Source organism: Pelodiscus sinensis, chromosome 3, assembly GCF_049634645.1.
Source record: "Pelodiscus sinensis isolate JC-2024 chromosome 3, ASM4963464v1, whole genome shotgun sequence".
Taxonomy (NCBI): Eukaryota; Metazoa; Chordata; order Testudines; family Trionychidae; genus Pelodiscus; species Pelodiscus sinensis.
This window is the reverse complement of record NC_134713.1, coordinates 176099749-176119618: the sequence shown is the minus strand read 5'-3', so window position 1 is coordinate 176119618 and position 19870 is coordinate 176099749. Positions and strand designations below refer to the sequence as shown.

The window sequence follows — 19870 nt, the reverse complement described above, 5'->3', positions numbered from 1 at the left end:
GTCAGAGATGATGCCTTTGCACCTCCATTGTTTGCATATGGAACCTGTATGTTTGGCAATTTGCTGACGCATTTATATGATGCTTCATTAAGATGTCCAGTATTAACAAGTTACTACTGCACTTCACTCCAGCCAATGGATGGGAATAACTTGTGACTTTTTTCTAAATGTAATAATTGATGTAATTTTAATGTTCTTTTTGCAGATGTTACATGGATTATATTATTTTTCTGACTCCTCCCAAAGTGTCATAACCACACCCCCATTTTTGTTTAATTTATTTTGTTTGCTTTTTTGTGGTGGTCAGGTGGGAGGTGGTAATCTTTTATTTGGTCCTTTTTTTCAGTAGCTATTTGGTAGGATACCATCACAGCAAGGAAATCTGAGCAATCACTGCAACTTTGCAACAAACTTGTAAATTATTATTTCAGTTTTTTGCACTCCATTCACATAGTCCCTTGAACAGATGGTCCATAGAAAGAAAATGTACAGAAACAGAGAGTTACTTAATTATTTATAAGCACAATATATAATGAATGAAAACTTACAATAATTTAAATTGACTGAAAAGTACAAGAGACAAGCAAATTAGAAAAGACGCATAAAGGTAGGCAATAAAGATTCAAATTCTTTTTGAAAGAGGAAAAGTGGATGTTTTATTATAGTCACAAAGTGACCAAATTTTAAGCCCTTTTGAAAATAAATCTATTTTCTGCTTTCTTAGAAAAAAGTCTACCTATTTATATAAATATCTGCAAAGAAGTTCCTTTTGTTTGTTCATGAACTTGGCTGTTCTGAACTTTCAGAGTATATTACATTCCTCACCATTGTCTTCAGTGCTTTTCCGAGTATATTGAAGATTTCATAGTGTAGTTTTCATATTTCATTATCACTCAGCAGCATGAGAAGAATAGTTTTTTTAGGATAGCATACATAGCTGAAACTCGAACATTCATTTCTATCCTTAGTTTCAACATTTAACTTCCATCTGTTCTTCTCCCTTTTTTCTTTCATTTCCGTTTCCGTTTTTCCTCATGCTATGACATAAAAGTGGTTGCACTGAAAAGACTGCCCTTTTTGAGGAACAGACCGAAGGAAAAAGACAAAATGAAGGCCTTCTACCGTCGCTCCATGTGTAAGATTTTGACAGTTCAGCTTCTTTTAAATGGCTACACTGGCTTTCATTACTAATTTTTCACTAACCTTTCCCTGGACTGCGCTGGTTTTTACTATTTTGCAATGTGCAAGTCCTGCTATAATACAAGGAGCTGGAAGAATTTTTTTTAAAACCTTGGCACTGAATAATATATGTATATGTATTCTCAACTTATTGTAATTACATTTTATATATTTGCATACATATTTATTATATATACACATTGTGCATGCATGTGTATGTAAATATACAGCGCACACTATAAATTTGAATAATTTTAAATTCCACTTTTAGAAAGCATTTTTATAAATCACGATTAGCTTACATTTTTGGTTGAAAGAATCAATAGAAAAAATAGTGCAAGGATATAAAGTGGTCTGTTACTCTTTTCAAATGTGTCATTTCTTTTTACTAAAATGCTCTTTAAAAAGGGGGGGGTACCTCTATAGTGTTGTGAAGCAAAGGAATATATCATAGGATGCCATCTCTTTCAGATCCTTCTATCTACTATAATGCAAAATATAGTATTCCTGCAGTAACCTGCACTGAACAAGGACCCCCAACCATTGCCAATGTTCATGTTGTGTTATTACCTCTGCCCGTCTTACCCTTATTCATTCCATTTGTCTTTGCAAAACAACATATCAAAGCTTCTAACACATATCATTACAGCACAAGCATGGCACTTGTATTTAATAAAATCAATTAAACAATCATATCTAAACTGAAAGAAGTTTTTGGCCTGTAATAATGTTCATTCATTGAGCTGTTTGCATGTCATAACATTGATGATCTTGTGTTTGTAGCTTCCAGTATTCAATATCCCTTTATGCTTAGACAAATGTTGAATTTTTTATGATACAAAATACAAATTTAAAAAATACATTGAACCATGCTGATTCATTTGCTTTCATTTGCATCCCAGCCATGAATGACCTGGTGCAGTCCATGGTCCTAGCAGGAGGACAATGGACAGGTAGTTCTGAGCATCTGGAGGGCCCCGATGATATACCTACCGGTAAAAGGAAAAAAGAATTGGGAGCTATGGCCTTCTCTACTACAGCTATCAACTTTGCAACTGTCAACTCTTCTTCAGGCATCAGATCCAAGCAATTGCTAAATAATAAAGGTATAGGTAGGAGCTTTTTGAACTGTCATGTGATTATATTGGTAACAACAATTTTATATAAATATGGTTTTACTCCTTCGTATTTCACATTTTTCTGTTGCAAACAACCTGAATAATTGAATTACAGTACTAAGAAGTAAATGAATGGGTTTAATAGCTTTAACTGTAAAATACCTAACTTAGAGGTTTTTTCCTACAGAAAGGCTACATAAGCGAAGATGGACTATAATTAAAATAATTATTTCATTACATTTTACAGAAGAGAAATGTTTAAATTACATTTTTTCAGTGAAATTGTATTTTATCTTTTGTTTTATGTTTTTAAATATAGATACTACATCCTTTGAAGATGTAAGTCCACATGGTATTAGTGATGATTCTAGTACAGGATCAAGAGTTCATGGTAAGCTGTAAACTTTAATTAAACAATAAATTAAGAATATATTATGTGAATGCTAACAAAGTTTGCACACACAGTGAATTACAGCATTGCAAGTAAACGTTTTCTGTAATTTGCATAAGACGAGAATAAATTTACCATTTCTTCAAACATAGGGCTTTTTCTTTCTTTATAGAATATTTCCACTCTCTGTCATGTATTTTTAGTAGGTGGTATCTATGAAATGTACCTGAACAGCATACAAATTCTTTTTGCCCAATTTTAAATAGATTTGGGTTTAATTGTGAAAGAAGAAAAATTTTGACTTGCATTAAAAGAACTCTGTAGATTTCAGTGATTAATTTCTTGATTTTTAAAGTAAAGTTTTGTATATTTCATAGTATAAAATAAGTCTTCATCAAGTAAAAATCCAGAGTGAAAAAGCTAAAATGGAAGCACAAGAACTAAAACTGAAACTATTGTTTTACTAAAAACATTTTAAAGTGAATATAAACAAAACTGAAATAAAATATTATTTAATATTCTGGAAAATATTAACAGTGAAATTATTTCCCTTGTATTGGGAAGGATCACAGAACATTAAGTATAGAGATACTCTTACTTCTCCTGATTGTGGCATTTCTATTGGCTGCAGGGTTCCTTGTCAAGTGACCAAATCATAAACAAGTTTCTGCATGCCAGTGTGTTCTATAAAATCCTAGTTTTCCACTAATAAATCTGTTTCAATTCTAAACATATGCAATCTATTTCTGTTTTCCTTTCCCAAGTATCTTAATGTTCCTGTAGTGCCCTTTACCGAACTGTCTTCTTGAACTACCTGGAAATCTCTTAGCTTTCTGATCTATAGGAAACAACACTTTGTTGACAGTGGGCATGCTTACCCTGTGAAATAGTGCATCAATTTTTGTGCCAAGAGCATTTTGTGAATAGAATGTAAAGATTCAGTGTCATCTGATTAAAATTTTGTTAATCATTCTGTCTCCTGGTTTTTCTTTAAGCTTCCAGACCAGCCAGCCTTGATAGTGGCCGAACATCCACTAGCAACAGCAATAACAATGCTTCACTTCATGAAGTCAAAGGTATGGCATAGGTGAATTTGTGCTTCATTTCTATGATTTGGTTTGTAAGATGGTCTTTCTGGTTTTAAAAAAAAAAAGCATGTCATGTTTTTCTTTTAACACTTTATTGACTTCATTTTTCAAATTAGGGAAGATTATAAATACAGTAGTCCTTCAAATGCATTCAGTAACTATTAAAATAGGAGCAGTTACAATATATGAAGATGAAACTTTTAAAATAAATCTAAGATAGAACATACATAAGACTGGCCATATTGGGTCAGAGCAATGGTCCAGCTAGCCCCGTATGATGTCATCCAACAGTCAAATGCCAGGTGCTTCAGAGGGACTGAACGGAAGAAGAAATCAAGTGATCCATTCCCTGGTGCCCATTTCCACCTTCTGAAAAACAGAGGCTGAGGACATTATCACTGCCCATCCTGGCTAATAGCCATTGATGGCTTTATCCTGTATGGATTATCGTGTTCTTTTTTGAACCCTTGTACAGTCTTTGCCTTCACTTCATCCTCTGGCAAAGAATTCCACAGGCCGACTGTGTGTTATGCAAAGAAATACTACCTCTTTGAGTGATTTCTCATGTGAGCTCCAAGTAGGTGTGTGTGTGTGTGCACCACATGCACATTTGTCAGAAGATTTTTCCCCTAATGGTACCTGTCAGGTAAGCTGTGGAGCCCTTTGGAGTGGCATCGTTATGGAGGTTGTATAGGGCCCTGCCATCCCACTACCTGCTCAGTTCCTTCATATCACCAGTGACAGTCGCTGGAACTTTCTTTTCTTGTGTTGTGCAAGCAATTCGCTAGTGTGTCTTAGTTATTGTTTGTAAATAGTTCTCAGTAGCATAAGTTGTTAGTTAAGAAAAATGTTTAACAGGAGTACTATGGAAATAAATGTACAAATTTCAAGTGAAGGTTGTAACAGATAAGACAACATGATTTCAGAATGCAATATTTGATCTGAGTAACATAGGACAATTGGAGTTTTCAGCATTTTTAAAAACATCTGATAATCCTCAAGATATTGTTCAGAATGTCTGTTCAAATAATTATTTTCATATAATTTTTATTATAGAACATTTAATACTGCTTACCCCAAAAGCAGGTGGAGTTAACAACCAAAGCAGGCCACAGAGTCACAGCAGTGGAGAATTTAGTCTGCTTCATGAACATGAGACTTGGTCTAGCAGCAGCAGCAGTCCCATCCAGTATCTGAAAAGTCACACCAAGTTGAGTCCGATGAGCCAGCAAAAAATGCCAGAAACAGGGGATAATCAAGGAAAGCAGAAGATCAAATCTGGTTCTCCTGGAAGTGAGGTTGTTTCTTTGCAGCAGTTTTTAGCAGAAAGCAACAAGATAAGCTCAACAGAGGTTAGTTAAAAAGTTATTTTAACTTCAGGGCTGTGCAATATTGTTCACAGATTTAATATTGTGTTTACAATGTATGTCTTTGCAAGGCCCTTTTAAATCCTTTTAAAGAGAAACTGTTATATAATAGTTTGTGTATACAAGCAATTAGTTTGTGGCAAGCTGTGAGTGCCAGTCTACCCTGCAGTGCTTGCCACAGACTACTTGTCCATGCGGACTCTGCTGACGTGGATTAATAGTTTGTAGATGTACTTTGAAATAATTATTTGTGAGTCTGAATGTCAGTGGCGTTGATAAAGACAATCTGTGGTAAGCTAGTTTGCGGAAAATTCATACTGCAAGTAAAAGGTTCATATAGAAAAGCCCTTAATTTTCAGGTCCAAAATTTAGGGGTTTTTTTAGGGAAAAAAAGGGATCAGAAAAGCTACAGAATGTAATGTGAAATTATATGTTAAATAGGAGCTAAGGGGCATTCGGATTCAGTGGGGAAAAACAGCATTCGTACAGCTGCTCAGATGACAGTCCATGTGCTTAACTTTGGCTGTGCATCCCCAGTAAAGGAAAACATCCACTTCTGGTATAATTCTAAAAGAAATAAATACAAGCATAACAATTTGTAAGTGGCTTCTGCTTCTTCACTGATGACCACACTAGGAAGGAAAAGTTAAGAGCTCCTGTGTGCAGTCATGCCCTAAAGTAGTTTATTTTTCTCTCACTGCCCAGTAATTGTCTTCAGTGAGAACTGCTGTCAAAGCGCTCCTTATGAAGTGGAGAAAGTGGTGGGATGCTTTTCAGAGGTTTCTTTCCTCTACCTCATTATCTAAGAGAAGCTGTCTTGCCTGCTTCAATTTCTCCAGTTGATGCTAGGATCTAGTTTTGGTGGGATGAATGTCTGTGACTCCTGATATTGATACCCAAGGTTCTTTCAACCCCCAAAGTTCTTGATAATTTTGTGTGAGGTGGTCTCAGGAAATAAGTCAATGGAGGTAAGGCCATCCAAACTTACAGGATTGGTCCGAACTGGTACAAACAGGACAATACAAGAGTGGTTACACTTAAAGATCCACTTTACTTTATATAAGTCTCAAGCACTTATATATGTCAGCATCAGGTTAGTAAAACTCCCAAAGAAATCCCAGATTAATATTTATCCAAGATTTTGAGACGGTCTCAAGCGGATAACTGCAAACATCTAATGGCCAGCTGGCCATCTGTAAAGGGAACTTGAGAGGTGTCCAAGCATTCAACTGTCCATAGAGCTCAGATTTCTTCCTCATTTTATATCCAACTTCTTAGTAATACATAGCTTGCTCAGCAACAAAATTGCTGAACAGAAGCTAAATTAAGTGTGGAGATTTCGAGCCTGTCATGTAGCCAATTGTCCATCAGTCAGGTAGGGAAAACTTTCCATCAGTTAACAAGTTGGTATAGCAATAGTTAACTATTTCCAATCTTTCCTTCTTGTAAAACGGCTTGCTTCAGAAAAACAACACGTCAGGAGGACATAGGGTCCTGTTTACTCCTTGAGATCACTCATTTTTAACCCTCTCCTCCTGGTGTGTTAGCTGTGCTAAGATTTCAGAAAAGCCTCCTTTCTGCTGCTTTCAGCAATAAGCATAACAACTGTATTCCAGCCACTGGCTGTGGTTTAAACATGTTTCTGAGCTATCAAAAATGTGTTCCTACAATATCCTTTTAGCCAAGAAGTTACCACTTAAATTTTGGGGCTCCCTGGAAGTCCAAGAGAAAGGAAAAATAATGCTCCCAATTAATGAATGTTTCTGAAGCTAGCTAAAAAGGTCTGGAACCATTCTGGCCTTTGGTATTTTTGCCTCAAGGAAACATGGTTCATTCATACCAATTCACAAGGAGGGATTTGGTTTATTTTACTGGTCCCATAATGTTCTCACTTGTGATTTCTGTTGCAAGTGAGAAAGCCAGAAATGGGAAGATGTCATTGAATCAAAATGATTGGTCATGTTTGGAATAAAGGTTTGTTCTTCAGCTTCCCTGATGTTATGAATGGTGGCAATTATGGACCGATAAAATTTTTCATTCCTGAGTTAAGAAACAGGAATTTCTAGAGTTGTTTAAAAAAGACCAGACTATTTCCAAACATTCCCTTGGAGGTTTATGAGATATCTCAGACACAATCCTATCCAAACTCCTACTAGTTTTCTTCCTCACCTTTGAAGACACAGATGACTTCAGCTCCAAGACAGGTACAGTCTTGAGCTTTGATTTAGCAAGGTAAGTAAGCACAAGTTTAGATGCATCCCCATTCACCATGATTATCTCATTTCACATTATACCTTTCCTTAAGCATTTTGCTGGATATAAATGGATTTGTGTGTGTTTAAGTACTTTGCTGAATACTGCAATTTTGGGAAAAAAAGAACACAACGTCCTTGAGTAGGATGTAAGGCTTGAGTTATCCTGTCTTCCAGGGGCAATTTTCAGTTAGATTGCATAACAGACACTTTCAGAAGTGCTCTTCAAGAGCTGGCTACCAGCAAAGTCCTATTCAGTTAGAGAAGTCATTCTGTCCCTGCCTTTGGAGACAATGATCTAGACCTTAGTAAACTGACCTGCTGGTGCGGGCCATGTTTGGTCAGTAAATCTGAGGATTCTCTAATAACCACTGAACTAGTCTGAGTGCCATAATCTTTGTTTTTCTTCCCCTTTTTTCCATTCTTTAAGGAGTTTTTGATCTCTAGACTGGTGAGCCATTGTTTCAGACCACTGGATCATAGAGATTATTGAACTGGGGGATTACCTGAAGCTTAAAAGCTATTTCCAAACCACCTCTTTATTTTTTCATGAGAAAATGAGGTCATAACTTCATTGAAAATTCCCCTTGATCAAGATTTTGGAATATGATTAGACATAGATTATGAATTTCAGATGGATGGAGCTGGTTTAACAGAAAATGGAACTTTGTTCCAACTGTGCATTTTGGATTTCTTCCGGCAGATCCCACCTGGTTCAAAATCCAGAACTCCACACTGTAGTCCTAGGCTCAAAACACTGGTACATAATGTCCAAATAGTTAAGGAAAATATCAATTAGTTAGTGAAAGTGAAGACAGCTGGGAGAGAAGATGTGAGTGTGAAGTTGATTGATTGAGCTGCATGATGTCAGAGGAGAAGTAATATCTCATGAACTCAAGATAGTTGCAGCCTTTCACAGATGTCCCATTTCCAAAGTACAAATGTTTCCTTATAGCAAATCTATATGATAACTCAGAGTTATACACAGTTCATATTTAAGAGGTAAAATATCACTTGCAGGTTTGCCACTAATGAGTAGTCCCAAGCAATTCAAATAAATTTAATATTTAAATAGTAATTGTTTTTACTTTTATGCAATAAAGATGACTAAAATATCACATTTAAAAATAAAATCAGAACTATGCAATAAGCTGTTTGGGTATGTTTTTACAGATAAAGTGTGCAAGCCAAGAGAATCTTTTAGATGAAGTAATGAAAAGTTTATCTGAGTCTGCTGAGTTGGCAGGAAAAGAAAAGCTAAGGAAACCGTCATCTGTCAGCAGTGGTATCGTCAGGTCATTAAGTGTGAAAAACACAGGTGACTTCTCAGATGGAAGGTCAGCTAAACCTGAACAGCTTGTAAGGCCCAGTCCCTATAAAATAGAAGATATCTACTTTACTAGCTCTCCAGTAAAATTGACATCTGGTACTCAAGGAAAGGTCAAGTCAATTAAAGAAAAAGTACAAACAAATCTATCACAACGACAATCAAAAGATTGCAACCCTTATGCTACATTACCTCGTGCAAGCAGCGTGATTTCTACAGCAGAAGGAACTACTCGAAGGACAAGCATTCATGATTTTTTATCTAAGGACAGTAGACAGCCTGTATCAGTTGATCCAGCACCATCTACAGCTGATAGAAGCATTCCATCAGCATCTAGTGAGTACTGTGCATACCAGCAGTCCTCTAATTGTTTTCATTATACACCTTATGATGTAGATTTTGTTCCACAAAATGATTTAGGCAATACAGTTAACCCAGATCACTTGGGATTTAAGTCTGAGAATCCTAGGATGGGAAAGTCAAATTCTGTTGACCAAACTTCAAGCACTAATGTGTTCAGTGATAAAGTTGGTATATCAACTAATGATAGCATAGGGTCATTTACTGTGGCCCCTGTGTGTCAGCCATTTTTATGCCTTAACACTGAATTAGTTAGTAATATAAGTGGATTACCTCAAAAGTCTGCATCGAAGGTAACCGATCAGACATTTGTCTCATCAGTTAAATCTTTACAGAAGGATCATGAACCCTCTTCTCATGATAAGTCTAATAACAGTAACCCACAGTCAAGTCTAAATAGTGAATTTACAGCTTCTTCTCCATGTGTAAATATTAGCAAGATTGAATCCCCTTTACTAGTTTCTGAAGATAACCAATCTGTTTGGTATGAGTATGGTTGTGTATGATAACAGAGATGTCATATTAAATATAAATAACACAGATGTTCTTGTCACTGGGTAAGGAATTTTCCATTAAAAATAAAAAATAGTTTCTTGGCAGGTTTATGGGGTGTTTTCTTTTCCTCTTGATGATGATATGAAAATCAACTGTGTATTACAGCTTACGTATAAACGTAAATTGTAATCACACCAAAGCTTGCATGAAACATGAACTGCACTGTGTATTTTCTGCATGCCTCTAAAAGCCTTAATAATACAAATTAATGTTCTGTATCTGTATGTCACCTCTTAGAAATATTTTGCCTTTCTATACATTAGTCAATGCATGTTAAAGCGATTGCATGCTGCATTGCCAAACATGGCACAAAGAACCAGGTAATTTTTATCAACAGGAGGGTACTTTTCTCAAATGTACTTTTGTTTTCAGATGCATCACCCACACACAAATGCTTGGTTTTCCTCTTGCACGTATACAGAACTCACAAAAAACCCAGAAACTTCAGTATATATGCTATTTATTTCTGCTATGTTTTGTGTGTCATTTTGCTGAAGGAATAAGTTGTAGCCCAAAAAATTCAGTGCCTGTTGTTCGCACCATAAATATGAACTACAGTTCATGTTTATTAAAATATTTGAACTTTAATAAATAAAACCATTGTTAATATTCATGATGGTAATCTTTTGTTTAAATATAGCAATCAAATTAAGTGTAGCAGCTGCATAGAAAATGTGATCTTCCTCTACCTCTTCTCTTTCTATGGTTTGTCTTCCCATGTCTGACATACAGAAGTTGTTTAAAATGCTGTTTTATTTGGAGTCAAGTAACACTACAATTTTATGATAATTTTTACAATGTGTAATAATAATAAAAATCTTTACTAATTATGGTGGAAATTTTTTTTTTCCTATTCAGATAGAAAATTGATTAGTTAGAAAATGAAACCTATATGATTTGACAGTGAGACTATATTAAATATTAATGCATCTGAAATAGAGTAATTTAAATATTTGATTATAAATTGCCAGTTCAGGAATGTTTTATGAATAATTTAGCTAAACAGAAAATGTTGAAAAAGAGCTATTTAAAATGCTAGCATATCTGCAACTTCTTGAAATCCCATTTTAAGTGTGGTAACAATTTAAATTTAAAATAGTTTAAACTGAGCTTTAAAATTATAGCATACTTATCTATAAACTGCATGTGCTTATAGAGCTAAACCCTTAAGAAGACAACAGTAATTCCTTTGGGTCACTGTCTAGAAATATCTTCAGCTGATACAGGAGCATCATTGATGAACTTTGGAGGAATCCATTGCTAGGTCTCCTCTGCATGATTAACTGCCTTTATAGGTGGGAGGAGGAAGTAAATGGAGAATGTTAAGTGTCTCAGGGAAGCCCCAAAAAGGAACAATATATGCCTCTTCCATCCTCCTTTACTATGTTTATACACCTACACAATTTGTGGGCTAATAAGTCTCTCACTTATCCTTTGGTTATGTCCAGCCATGTGCTTCTTAATTAATTAGCTTTCTTTGATAGGATAACGAGTTTTGTGATTAAGGGAGAAGCAGTGGATGTGGTATATCTAGACTTAAGTAAGGAATTTGATACGGTCTTGCATGATATTCTTATCAATAAACTAGGCCAATACAACTTAGATGGGGCTGCAATAAGAGGTGGGTGTATAACTGGCTGGATAACCATTCTCAGAGAGTAGTTGTTAACGGTTCACAATCTTGCTGGAAGGGCATAACAAGTGGGGTCTGTTTTGGGACCGGTTCTGTTCAATATCTTCATTAATGATTTAGATATTGGCATAGAGAGTACACTTATTAAGTTTTCAGACAATACGAAAGTGGGAGGGGTTGCAACGGCTTTGGAGGATAGGGTCATAATTCAAAATGATCTGGACACACTGGAGAAATGGTCTGAGGTAAACAGGATGAAATTTAATAAAGACAAATGCAAAGTACTCCACTTAGGAAGGAACAATCAGTCTCACACATACAGAATGGGAAGCAACTGTCTAGGAAGGAGTACTGCAGAAAGAAATCTAGGGGTCATAGTGGACCACAAGCTAAATATGAGTCAACAGTGTGACGCTGTTGCAAAAAAAGCAAAAATGATTCTGGGATGCATTAACAGGAGTGTTGTGAGCAAGTCCACTTTACTCTGCGCTGATTAGGCCTCAATTGTGTCCAGTTCTGGGCACCACGTTTCAAGAAAGATGTGGAGAAATTGGAGAAGGTCCAGAGAAGAGCAACAAGAATGATTAAAGGTCTAGAGAACATGACCTATGAAGGAAGACTGAAAGAATTGGGCTTGTTTAGTTTGGAAAGGAGAAGACTAAGGGGGGACATGATACCGGTTTTCAGGTATCTAAAAGGGTGTCAGAAGGAGGAGGGATAAAAATTATTATTGTTACCCTCTGAGGATAGGACAAGAAGCAACGGAGGTTGGACATTAGGAAAAACTTATGAACTGTCAGGGTGGAATAAATTGCCTAGGGAGGTTGTAGAATCTCCATCTCTGGAGATATTTAAGAGCAGGTTAGACAGACATCTATCAGGGATGGTCTAGATAGTACTGGGTCCTGCCATGAGGGCAGAGGACTGGACTCATTGACTTCTCGAGGTCCCTTCCAGTTCTATGATTCTATGTCTTTGCTGTATTTTCTTTAAAAATAGTTTCTGGCCTAAATACAATAAAAAATGCTGTCAACATAATTCTTCTCATGCAAAATTATATAGGAAATCTATAAAAACTTGAAGTGTCCTGCAGGAACTCAGAAAGCAAACTACAAGCATTAGTACTTTTGGGAGGGGGAAGGTTGGTACCTGACAGCAAACCTATTACTTGGAAAAACTGATAGTTTATAATAAAATACATTGGATTTATTAAGAATTAGAGGATTTACTTGGCATTACTCGGGTCCTTGTGGTTCAGGAGTCAGGATTGGGAAGTGGGGGTGGGCTCATGGCAGGAAGTTGAGGAGTCTGGACAGGAGTTGGGGAGGTATGGGGAGGCTTGGGACAGGGGATGGGGATGAAGGAGTCAGGGAAAGAGAGGGGATTGCAGGAATGAGGGTAGGGGGTAGGGAAGTGTGGGGAGCTCAGGGCAGAGGGTGGGGATGTAGAAATCAGAGCAGGGAGTTGGGAGGTGTGCGGGGAGTCAGGACAGTCCCAAGGCCAGCCATGGCTGCACTGCCTGACCCCAGCCAGTGACTGCTTCCCCAGGTCAGCTTGGGTTGCGCTGCCTGGCAGGTGGCTGCTCCCAGGTGGGGGAGAGGCATGGCACCAGGGCTGCGGTTGACAGGATTCCCCCTGATGTCCTTCACTGGGGCCAGTGAGGAGTGATTTAGGCTTTGGGTTTGGGGCAGGCAGCCACTTATCCATGGCCGGCAGCATGATGAACCCTTCCCCCAGCCAGCTACTTTGTTACAGGTGCAGCCATGCCCCTGTGGTCACTCTGAAGTATAACTGACCTCCATGCTTGCTGTCCTTCTGTGGTCATTCCGGAAAATAACTCTGTCTGCTATCAGACCCTTCCTTTTCTGAGAGGTAGAAAACAATTAGATTCTAGGCATATCCTATTGTCCAGGCACAACCAAACACTTATCTTGCTTTAATTTATAAGAGGAGGAAGCTGCATCCCAAATTTGGTAGTCCTAGCTCTTAGCATTTAGGAGGAATTATTGGAACAAATGCACTCACAATCTTGAGCAGTTTTGTATCATCTGCAAATTTTGCCACCTTGCTGTTTACCTTTTTCTCCAGATAATTTATGAATATGTTGAATAGTATTGGTCCCAGTACGGACCTCTCCTAGACACAACTAGTTAGCTCTGTCCATTCTGAAAACTGACCATTCATCCCCACCCTTTGTTTCCTATCTTTTAACCAGTTATCAATCTATGACGGGACCTTCCCTCTTATCCCATTTCAGCTTACTTTGTTTAAGAGCCTTTGTGACAGACTTTGTCAGAGGCTATTTGGAAATTTAAGTATACTATAGTCACTGCATCCCCCTTATCCACATGCTTGTTGACCCCTTCAAAGAATTCTAGTAGATTGGTGAGGCATGATTTTTCTTTACAGAAACCATGTTGATGTTTCCCCCACAAATTATGTTCGTCTATGTGTCTGGAAGTTCTGTTTAACCAGTTTGCCCAGTACTGCAGCTAGACTTGAAGATCTGTAATTGCCCAGATCACCTCTAGAACCCTTTTTTAAAAATTAGCATTACGTTAGCTATATTCTACTCATTTGGTATAAAAAATTCAAAGGATAGGTTCCAAACGAGGTAGTAGTTCTGTAATTTCACATTTAAGTTCCTTCAGAACTCATGAGTGAATGCCATCCAGTCCTGGTGACTTATTACTGTTAGTTTATCAATCTATTCCAAAACCTCCTCCGAAGGCACCTAAATATCTGGGACAGTTTCTCAGATTTTTTCACCTAAAAAGAATGGTTCAGGTTTGGGAATCTCCCTTGTGTCCTCTGCTATGAAGACTGAGACTCAGAATTCATTTAGTTTCTCTGCAATGATCTTATTGCCCTTGAGTGCTCCGATAGCATTTCAGTCGTTCAGTGGCCCCACTGGTTGTTTAACAGGCTTCCTGCTTCTGATATACTTTTATAAAATGCTATTTTTGAATTTTTGGCTAGCTGTTCTTCAAATTCCTTTTTGGTCTTTCTAGTTATATTTTTACACTTCATTTGAGAGAGGCTTTATGCTCCTTTCTATTTTTTTCACTAGGATTTAACTTTTTTTTTTAATTATGCCTTTTTATCTCTTACTGTTTTTTTTATTTGGTGTTAAGCCACAGTGGCACTTTTTTGGTTCTCTTACTATATTTTTTTTAATATGGGACATACCTTTAAAAGTTGAGCTTCTATTACAGTGTCTTTGAAAAGTTTCCTTGCAGCTTTCAGGTATATCACTTTTGGCACTGTACCTTTTAATTTCTGTTTAACTAACCTGCTCATTTTTGTATAGTTTCCTTTTCTGAAATTAAATGCTACATTTGGACTGCTGTGGTGTTTTTTCCCATCACAGAGATGTTACATATTATGGTCACTATTTCCAAGCCGTCCAACTATAGTCACCACTGGGACCACATCCTGTGCTCCGCTTAGGGCTAAATCAAGAATTGCCTCTCCTCTTGTTGGGGTCCAGAACCAGCTGCTCCAAGAAGCAGTCAACTAGGAAACTTTATCTGTGCACCCTGTCCTGAAGTGACATGTACCCGGTCAAGATGGAGATAGATGAAATCCCCCATTATTATTGAGTGTGTTTATTTTTATAGCCACTCAACTCTCCCTTAGCACTTTACAGTCAGTCACCATCCTGGTCAGGTGTTCAGTAATATATCCCTACTGCTATACACATAGTTGGGGCTACATCCCCTGATCGCTACACTTGCCAACTCCCCCTTGTGGCCAGGGAGGGTCTGGGGCCAAGATCACCTGGCCTTGGCTCTTCCCCCGCCACCGAGGAGGGCCTACCACTCTTGCCCCCGGCCACTGGGGAGGGCTCAGACCCGAAGCTGCCCCAGCCAGCCCTGGCTTTTGGGACCTGTCCCCCGCAGCTGGGAGGGGCCAAGCCAATGCCACACCGGGCCCAGCTCTTCCCTCGACCACTGGGAGAGGCCAGGCCCAAGCCACACTGGGACCAGTTTTTCCCCCAGCCACCGAGAGGGGCCAGGCCTAACCCGCACCAGGCTTGGCTCTCTCCTACCCAGCCACCCAGAGGGGCCAGGCCCAAGCTGCACCTGGCTCTTGGCTTCCCCCCTTCTAGCCGTTGGGAGGGGCCAAGCCAAGACCACGCAGGGCCTGGCTCTCTCCCCATCCACTGGTAGGGTTACCAGATGGTTTAACCAAAAATACCGAACACCCCCCCCCACCACCACCACCACCACCAAAAAAAAAAAAAAAAAAAGACCACCGGGGGAAAAAATTCTGTTATTAAAAAAAAACATTTTAGATGTACATTTTAGGTGTCTGGTATTTTCTGAATTTTTTTTACCGGACAGGAGGCGAAAATACCGGACTGTCCAGGTCAATAACGGACACCTGGCGACCATATCCACTGGGGAGGGGAGGGAAGGAAAGGGCTAGGCCATAGGCACATAGCCCTCCACATGGACCCTGGGAAGGGCCAGGCTAGGAGTGGATGGGACTTGTTCCTGTGGACCCAGTGACATGAAGACATCACTCTGTCATCCCACAGGAAATTTTTTTTATATATAGAGAGAGAAATTATTAGAGCATGGAATTACTATCCATAAAAATTCTGTGGAACAGTTTCATTCATTTAAGATTTTAACTTCATTTGACTCTATGCTTTCTTTCACATATAGTGCCACTCCCCCACCAGCGCTACCTGTTCTGTCCTTCCAAAATATTTTCTACCCTGGTATTACTGTGTCCCTTTGATCTTCTACTTCTACTTCTTTTACTACTACTACTACTCCTTCTCACTCCCTACTATTGTTCCTGCTGCCCTCCTCCTTGTGTAAAGTAGCAACTACAATTTCACCTGAGTTTGATTGAGCCAAATGGCTACATCAGGAGCAGTGGGCATTGGGCAGTAGGTTTCATGATCTGTTGTGAGGAACAACACATGCCAATTAAATTTCATAACTAGAAGGATAATAACAATGGCAGAAGAAAGGGAATTTCAAGTGAATGCAATTTTTACTTATTTTCATTTTCATTACCAAAACCTTACACTACCAGACTGATATTAAGAGGTTTTGTATTAATGAAAATCAGTCCCATTAAACTGTATCTTTGGGGTTCTGGAGTGACATTGGGGTTCTGGATGATCTTTTTCAGCTTGGGCCAATATAACTATATTCCCCATACTTTTCACATTTCTGATATGCTAATAACAGTAGCAATTTTAAAAGTAGCTCTGTGTTCTTGGTATTCTGTTAGGTCTGATCCAGCCCCATTGGTTTCAATGTGAGTGGGAGCAGACCCAGTAGTAGGGAATATTTGAATGGCCTTGAAAAATCAACCATGTTCAACTGCTGGTCATCAGTTCTAATATTTGAAAATAAATATTTGACCATGTATAGAGAGTTTTTATTCCTCTGGACTATTGCCTGACACATACTCACACATCATGGCTGAATCTTTTCATTCTTTTTTCAGCTCTAGAGGCTTTGTGGGATTCCCTTCAGATCCCATCAGTGTTGCTCCTAGATCAATTAGAGGGCTTTGTGCATCCAATTCAATGCACTCATTTCTTGATCCATACGTTGGTAGCTCCTGGTCCTTGCTGGCCTTAGAAATGAAAAATCTAGGCCTAAAAATCAAATTTGGATTCTGAATAGTTCAGCATATTTGGCCATCAGCCAAAAGTGGACTATAGACACTTAATAAATTGTTCTGCCATGAACGGGTGTATTTTTTGGTTGCAACGAAAGGTTTGCTTGAAGTTTTGCTTTTCTAAGTGAACGCTTAGTTAAGATACTGTATTGTGCATGTTACATCTGTTGCATGCAAAGGTTATTTTCCAGTTTGCAAACTTGAATTTAGCCATTTTAGTAAATACTTATACATGTGTTACTGGCGGTTGGGTTTAAACCAAGAAAAAATGTTGATCCAGTTTCTCTGGTGTATAAATGGGCACATTTCCGTTGATTTCAGTGTTGTTTTGCTATTACATACCAGCATATAAGCCCATTCAATTCAGATACTGCATATAAAATTTTGTCATTTTGAAAAGTAATATTTGATTATTTTTAAAAGGCAAATATGAATTTTCATAAAAGATTGACCTTTAAGATGTCTTTATCTTTATTCTAGTGAATTCTTTCCTTCTCTCTTCCTCAACAACCCTCCCCTCTCAAAAGAGGTTTTTATACCTTTGAGCCAGATATAACTTACTCTTCAGTAACAGTGTATTATATGTAATGTGAGGGTTTTTCTTGTCCTGTTGAACAAATTGAATAACATTAAATGCTTTTCTCCTGCAGATGTGGAAGCTATTCCAGAAAGCAGAAATTCAAAAAGCAGGTCTAGGGAGCAACAAAGCTCCTAATGCTATTACCCACTACATGAGATGTGGGCCAAGTGGTGAGTTTCCTGCCCAAAATGTAAATGAGATTAATTTCATTTACGACAAACTAACAGCATTACATATAAGAATAAGTGCACATTGCATTAACAGATGTAAATATTGCTTGCTTACCTGGCTTTCAATCTTGCTTATTAATAAAGCCAGAGCAGACTGTGGTAGTTAGGTTTTTCTGCCTGTCTGGGCAGGGAACATGAAATATTTTAACACTTTTTTCTTGTAGCATTACATACTATATATATATATATATATATATAAAGATTTCCAGGATGAGGGAGCTTCACAGAAATGAGCTTATGAAACAGTATTTAAAAAGGGGCAGGTAAATGCAAAACAGTAGTTTTACAAAGCAAAAAAAATTAGTTTTATAAACTATTCTATATTGCTGGGAAACTGCCTTTATGTAAAGTTTATCTTTGGCATTCTGTCTTTTTCTTGTTCTCACTAAATTTCTTGATGTATGCTTTTAAGTTCTTTTAGTAACTGTACTCTGAATTTTATATTTCTTCTACACTTTAAGCTTTTTCTTATGTTCTCTTTCTTCTTTTTCTACCTTTCAACTGAACACAGAGAGAAAAGTGTCCTTCAGTATCTCAGTGTGAAGCCTTTATTTCTGAAGTAACAAGACAGTCGACTCTAGGAATCGGTAGTAATAATAAAAAAAACATTAAGGGAACCTTTTACAATTCTTCGTGAATAGATCAGGCAAGAAATACAAATCTTCCTTCCTTCCTTCCTTCCTTGAATCAAGGAGCTCTACGGGAGTCTACTGACGAAACTTTTTAGATGGTTTTAGGAATTGTTGCACATTGCACTGTTAAGATCTACTGAATAAAGGACAGTTCTCTTCTCCTTAAGGACCAACCATTTCAGATCTCAAGAATTACTCCAGAAATATAATATTACTACTTTTATTTTTGTTTATGAATTTAGCCACTGTTTGCTTACAGCTTCTGCTAATAATTAGCAAAAATATAGCAGTTTATATTTAGCTCTGTAAATCTGAAATAAATGCTGTAGTATTTTGTGGAAATTTACTGTATATACAGATACAAAAATCCCACAAGCTTACTGGCACTTCACTGCCTTATATGGTTAGCATAATCTGCTTTATATTGCTCTTCAGAAGAAAAATCTGCTGATTATTATTTTGGTGCATACTGCAAAAGAAAATTCTATTTACATATGTGAAAATGTTGGAACAACTCCATAATAAAGATGGAGTAATGGAATATTCACACAATGTAGAGATTCTTTTGTTTTCCAGATGCACAAGTTATACTGCATAGATATGTTCAGAAGATAGGAAATTGACAAGAATAATTTTAGTTGGACTTCCTACCCCAATGTAGTTTTTCAACAAATGACGTTCCCAGGATAAAACTGTCTTATAATAAATGTTTGTGTTTTAACTATTTTTTTAATTTGTGTTTTGATGTGCACTGTGACTTAGAAGATTTCTTTATGACAAACAACAATGTAAATAATGTCTTCTGCATTTTACGGTCAATTCGCTTAAGATTATCTTTTATTAATAATACATTCTGTTTTGTTAATTATAATTTTCCATTAAAATTGATACATGTTGTTAGTACTTTTAAAATATTTGTATGCATTTGTTGTCTTGAAGACATTTGCAAGAGCACAGAAAAGCAAATTTATTTAACCCAGGGAAACACAATAAGTGCATTAATATGTGTCCGTGAAAAATCAAATTAACTGTACTGTGTAACCTCATTGGGTTCAATCCTACAAACACTAATGACATGAATAATTTTTACATGATTAGTTCCACTGATGCGAATGGAATTATTCCCTTAAGTTAAGTATGAGTAAAGTTAAGTGTATGTTTACAGAATCAGGACTAAGGGCTGTATTTACATCAAGTTCACAGCATTCCTTAACCTCTTTGGCAGAGCAGCTATAAATAGTTTTAAGGTGAAATCATTTATTTTTCAGGCTTTCGCTACCATCTATAAAGAATAGAATTGGTTGGAAAACTTTGACAGAAACATTTTCCCTTAGAGAATTCAGTTCCCTCAAAATTGAAACACTTTGTAAAATCATGTTGTTTTTGCCAAAAATTGGTGGGAGGATTGGTAAGTGTGTGTTTTTGACCGTGTGTAAACATCCTATTTCAGTACAATCAGAATAAAACTTTTTTTCCTTTAAAAACTTAATTTTGAAATTTTTGGAGCAT

At 37.3% G+C, this 19870-nt stretch overlaps 1 protein-coding gene across 10 annotated transcripts in view; it reads left to right on the top strand.

The window, feature by feature from the left end:
* CCDC88A (coiled-coil domain containing 88A) overlaps positions 1–19850 on the top strand; it is a 248647-nt gene extending 228797 nt beyond the window's left edge. Inside the window, exons 27-34 of one of the 10 annotated variants that reach the window (XM_014573125.3) lie at positions 1052–1135; positions 2082–2291; positions 2617–2688; positions 3684–3764; positions 4833–5128; positions 8569–9058; positions 17570–17669; positions 18938–19850. In XM_014573125.3, the coding sequence (XP_014428611.1) occupies positions 1052–1135; positions 2082–2291; positions 2617–2688; positions 3684–3764; positions 4833–5128; positions 8569–9058; positions 17570–17634 (1298 nt within the window). In that variant the 3' untranslated portion in view covers positions 17635–17669; positions 18938–19850. Of the gene's footprint in view, positions 1–1051; positions 1136–2081; positions 2292–2616; positions 2689–3683; positions 3765–4832; positions 5129–8568; positions 15499–17569; positions 17670–18240 lie in introns of those variants that run through there. The other 9 variants (XM_014573124.3, XM_014573126.3, XM_014573127.3 and 6 more) reach the window with 9 other exon arrangements.
* Positions 19851–19870: the final 20 nt, after the last annotated feature.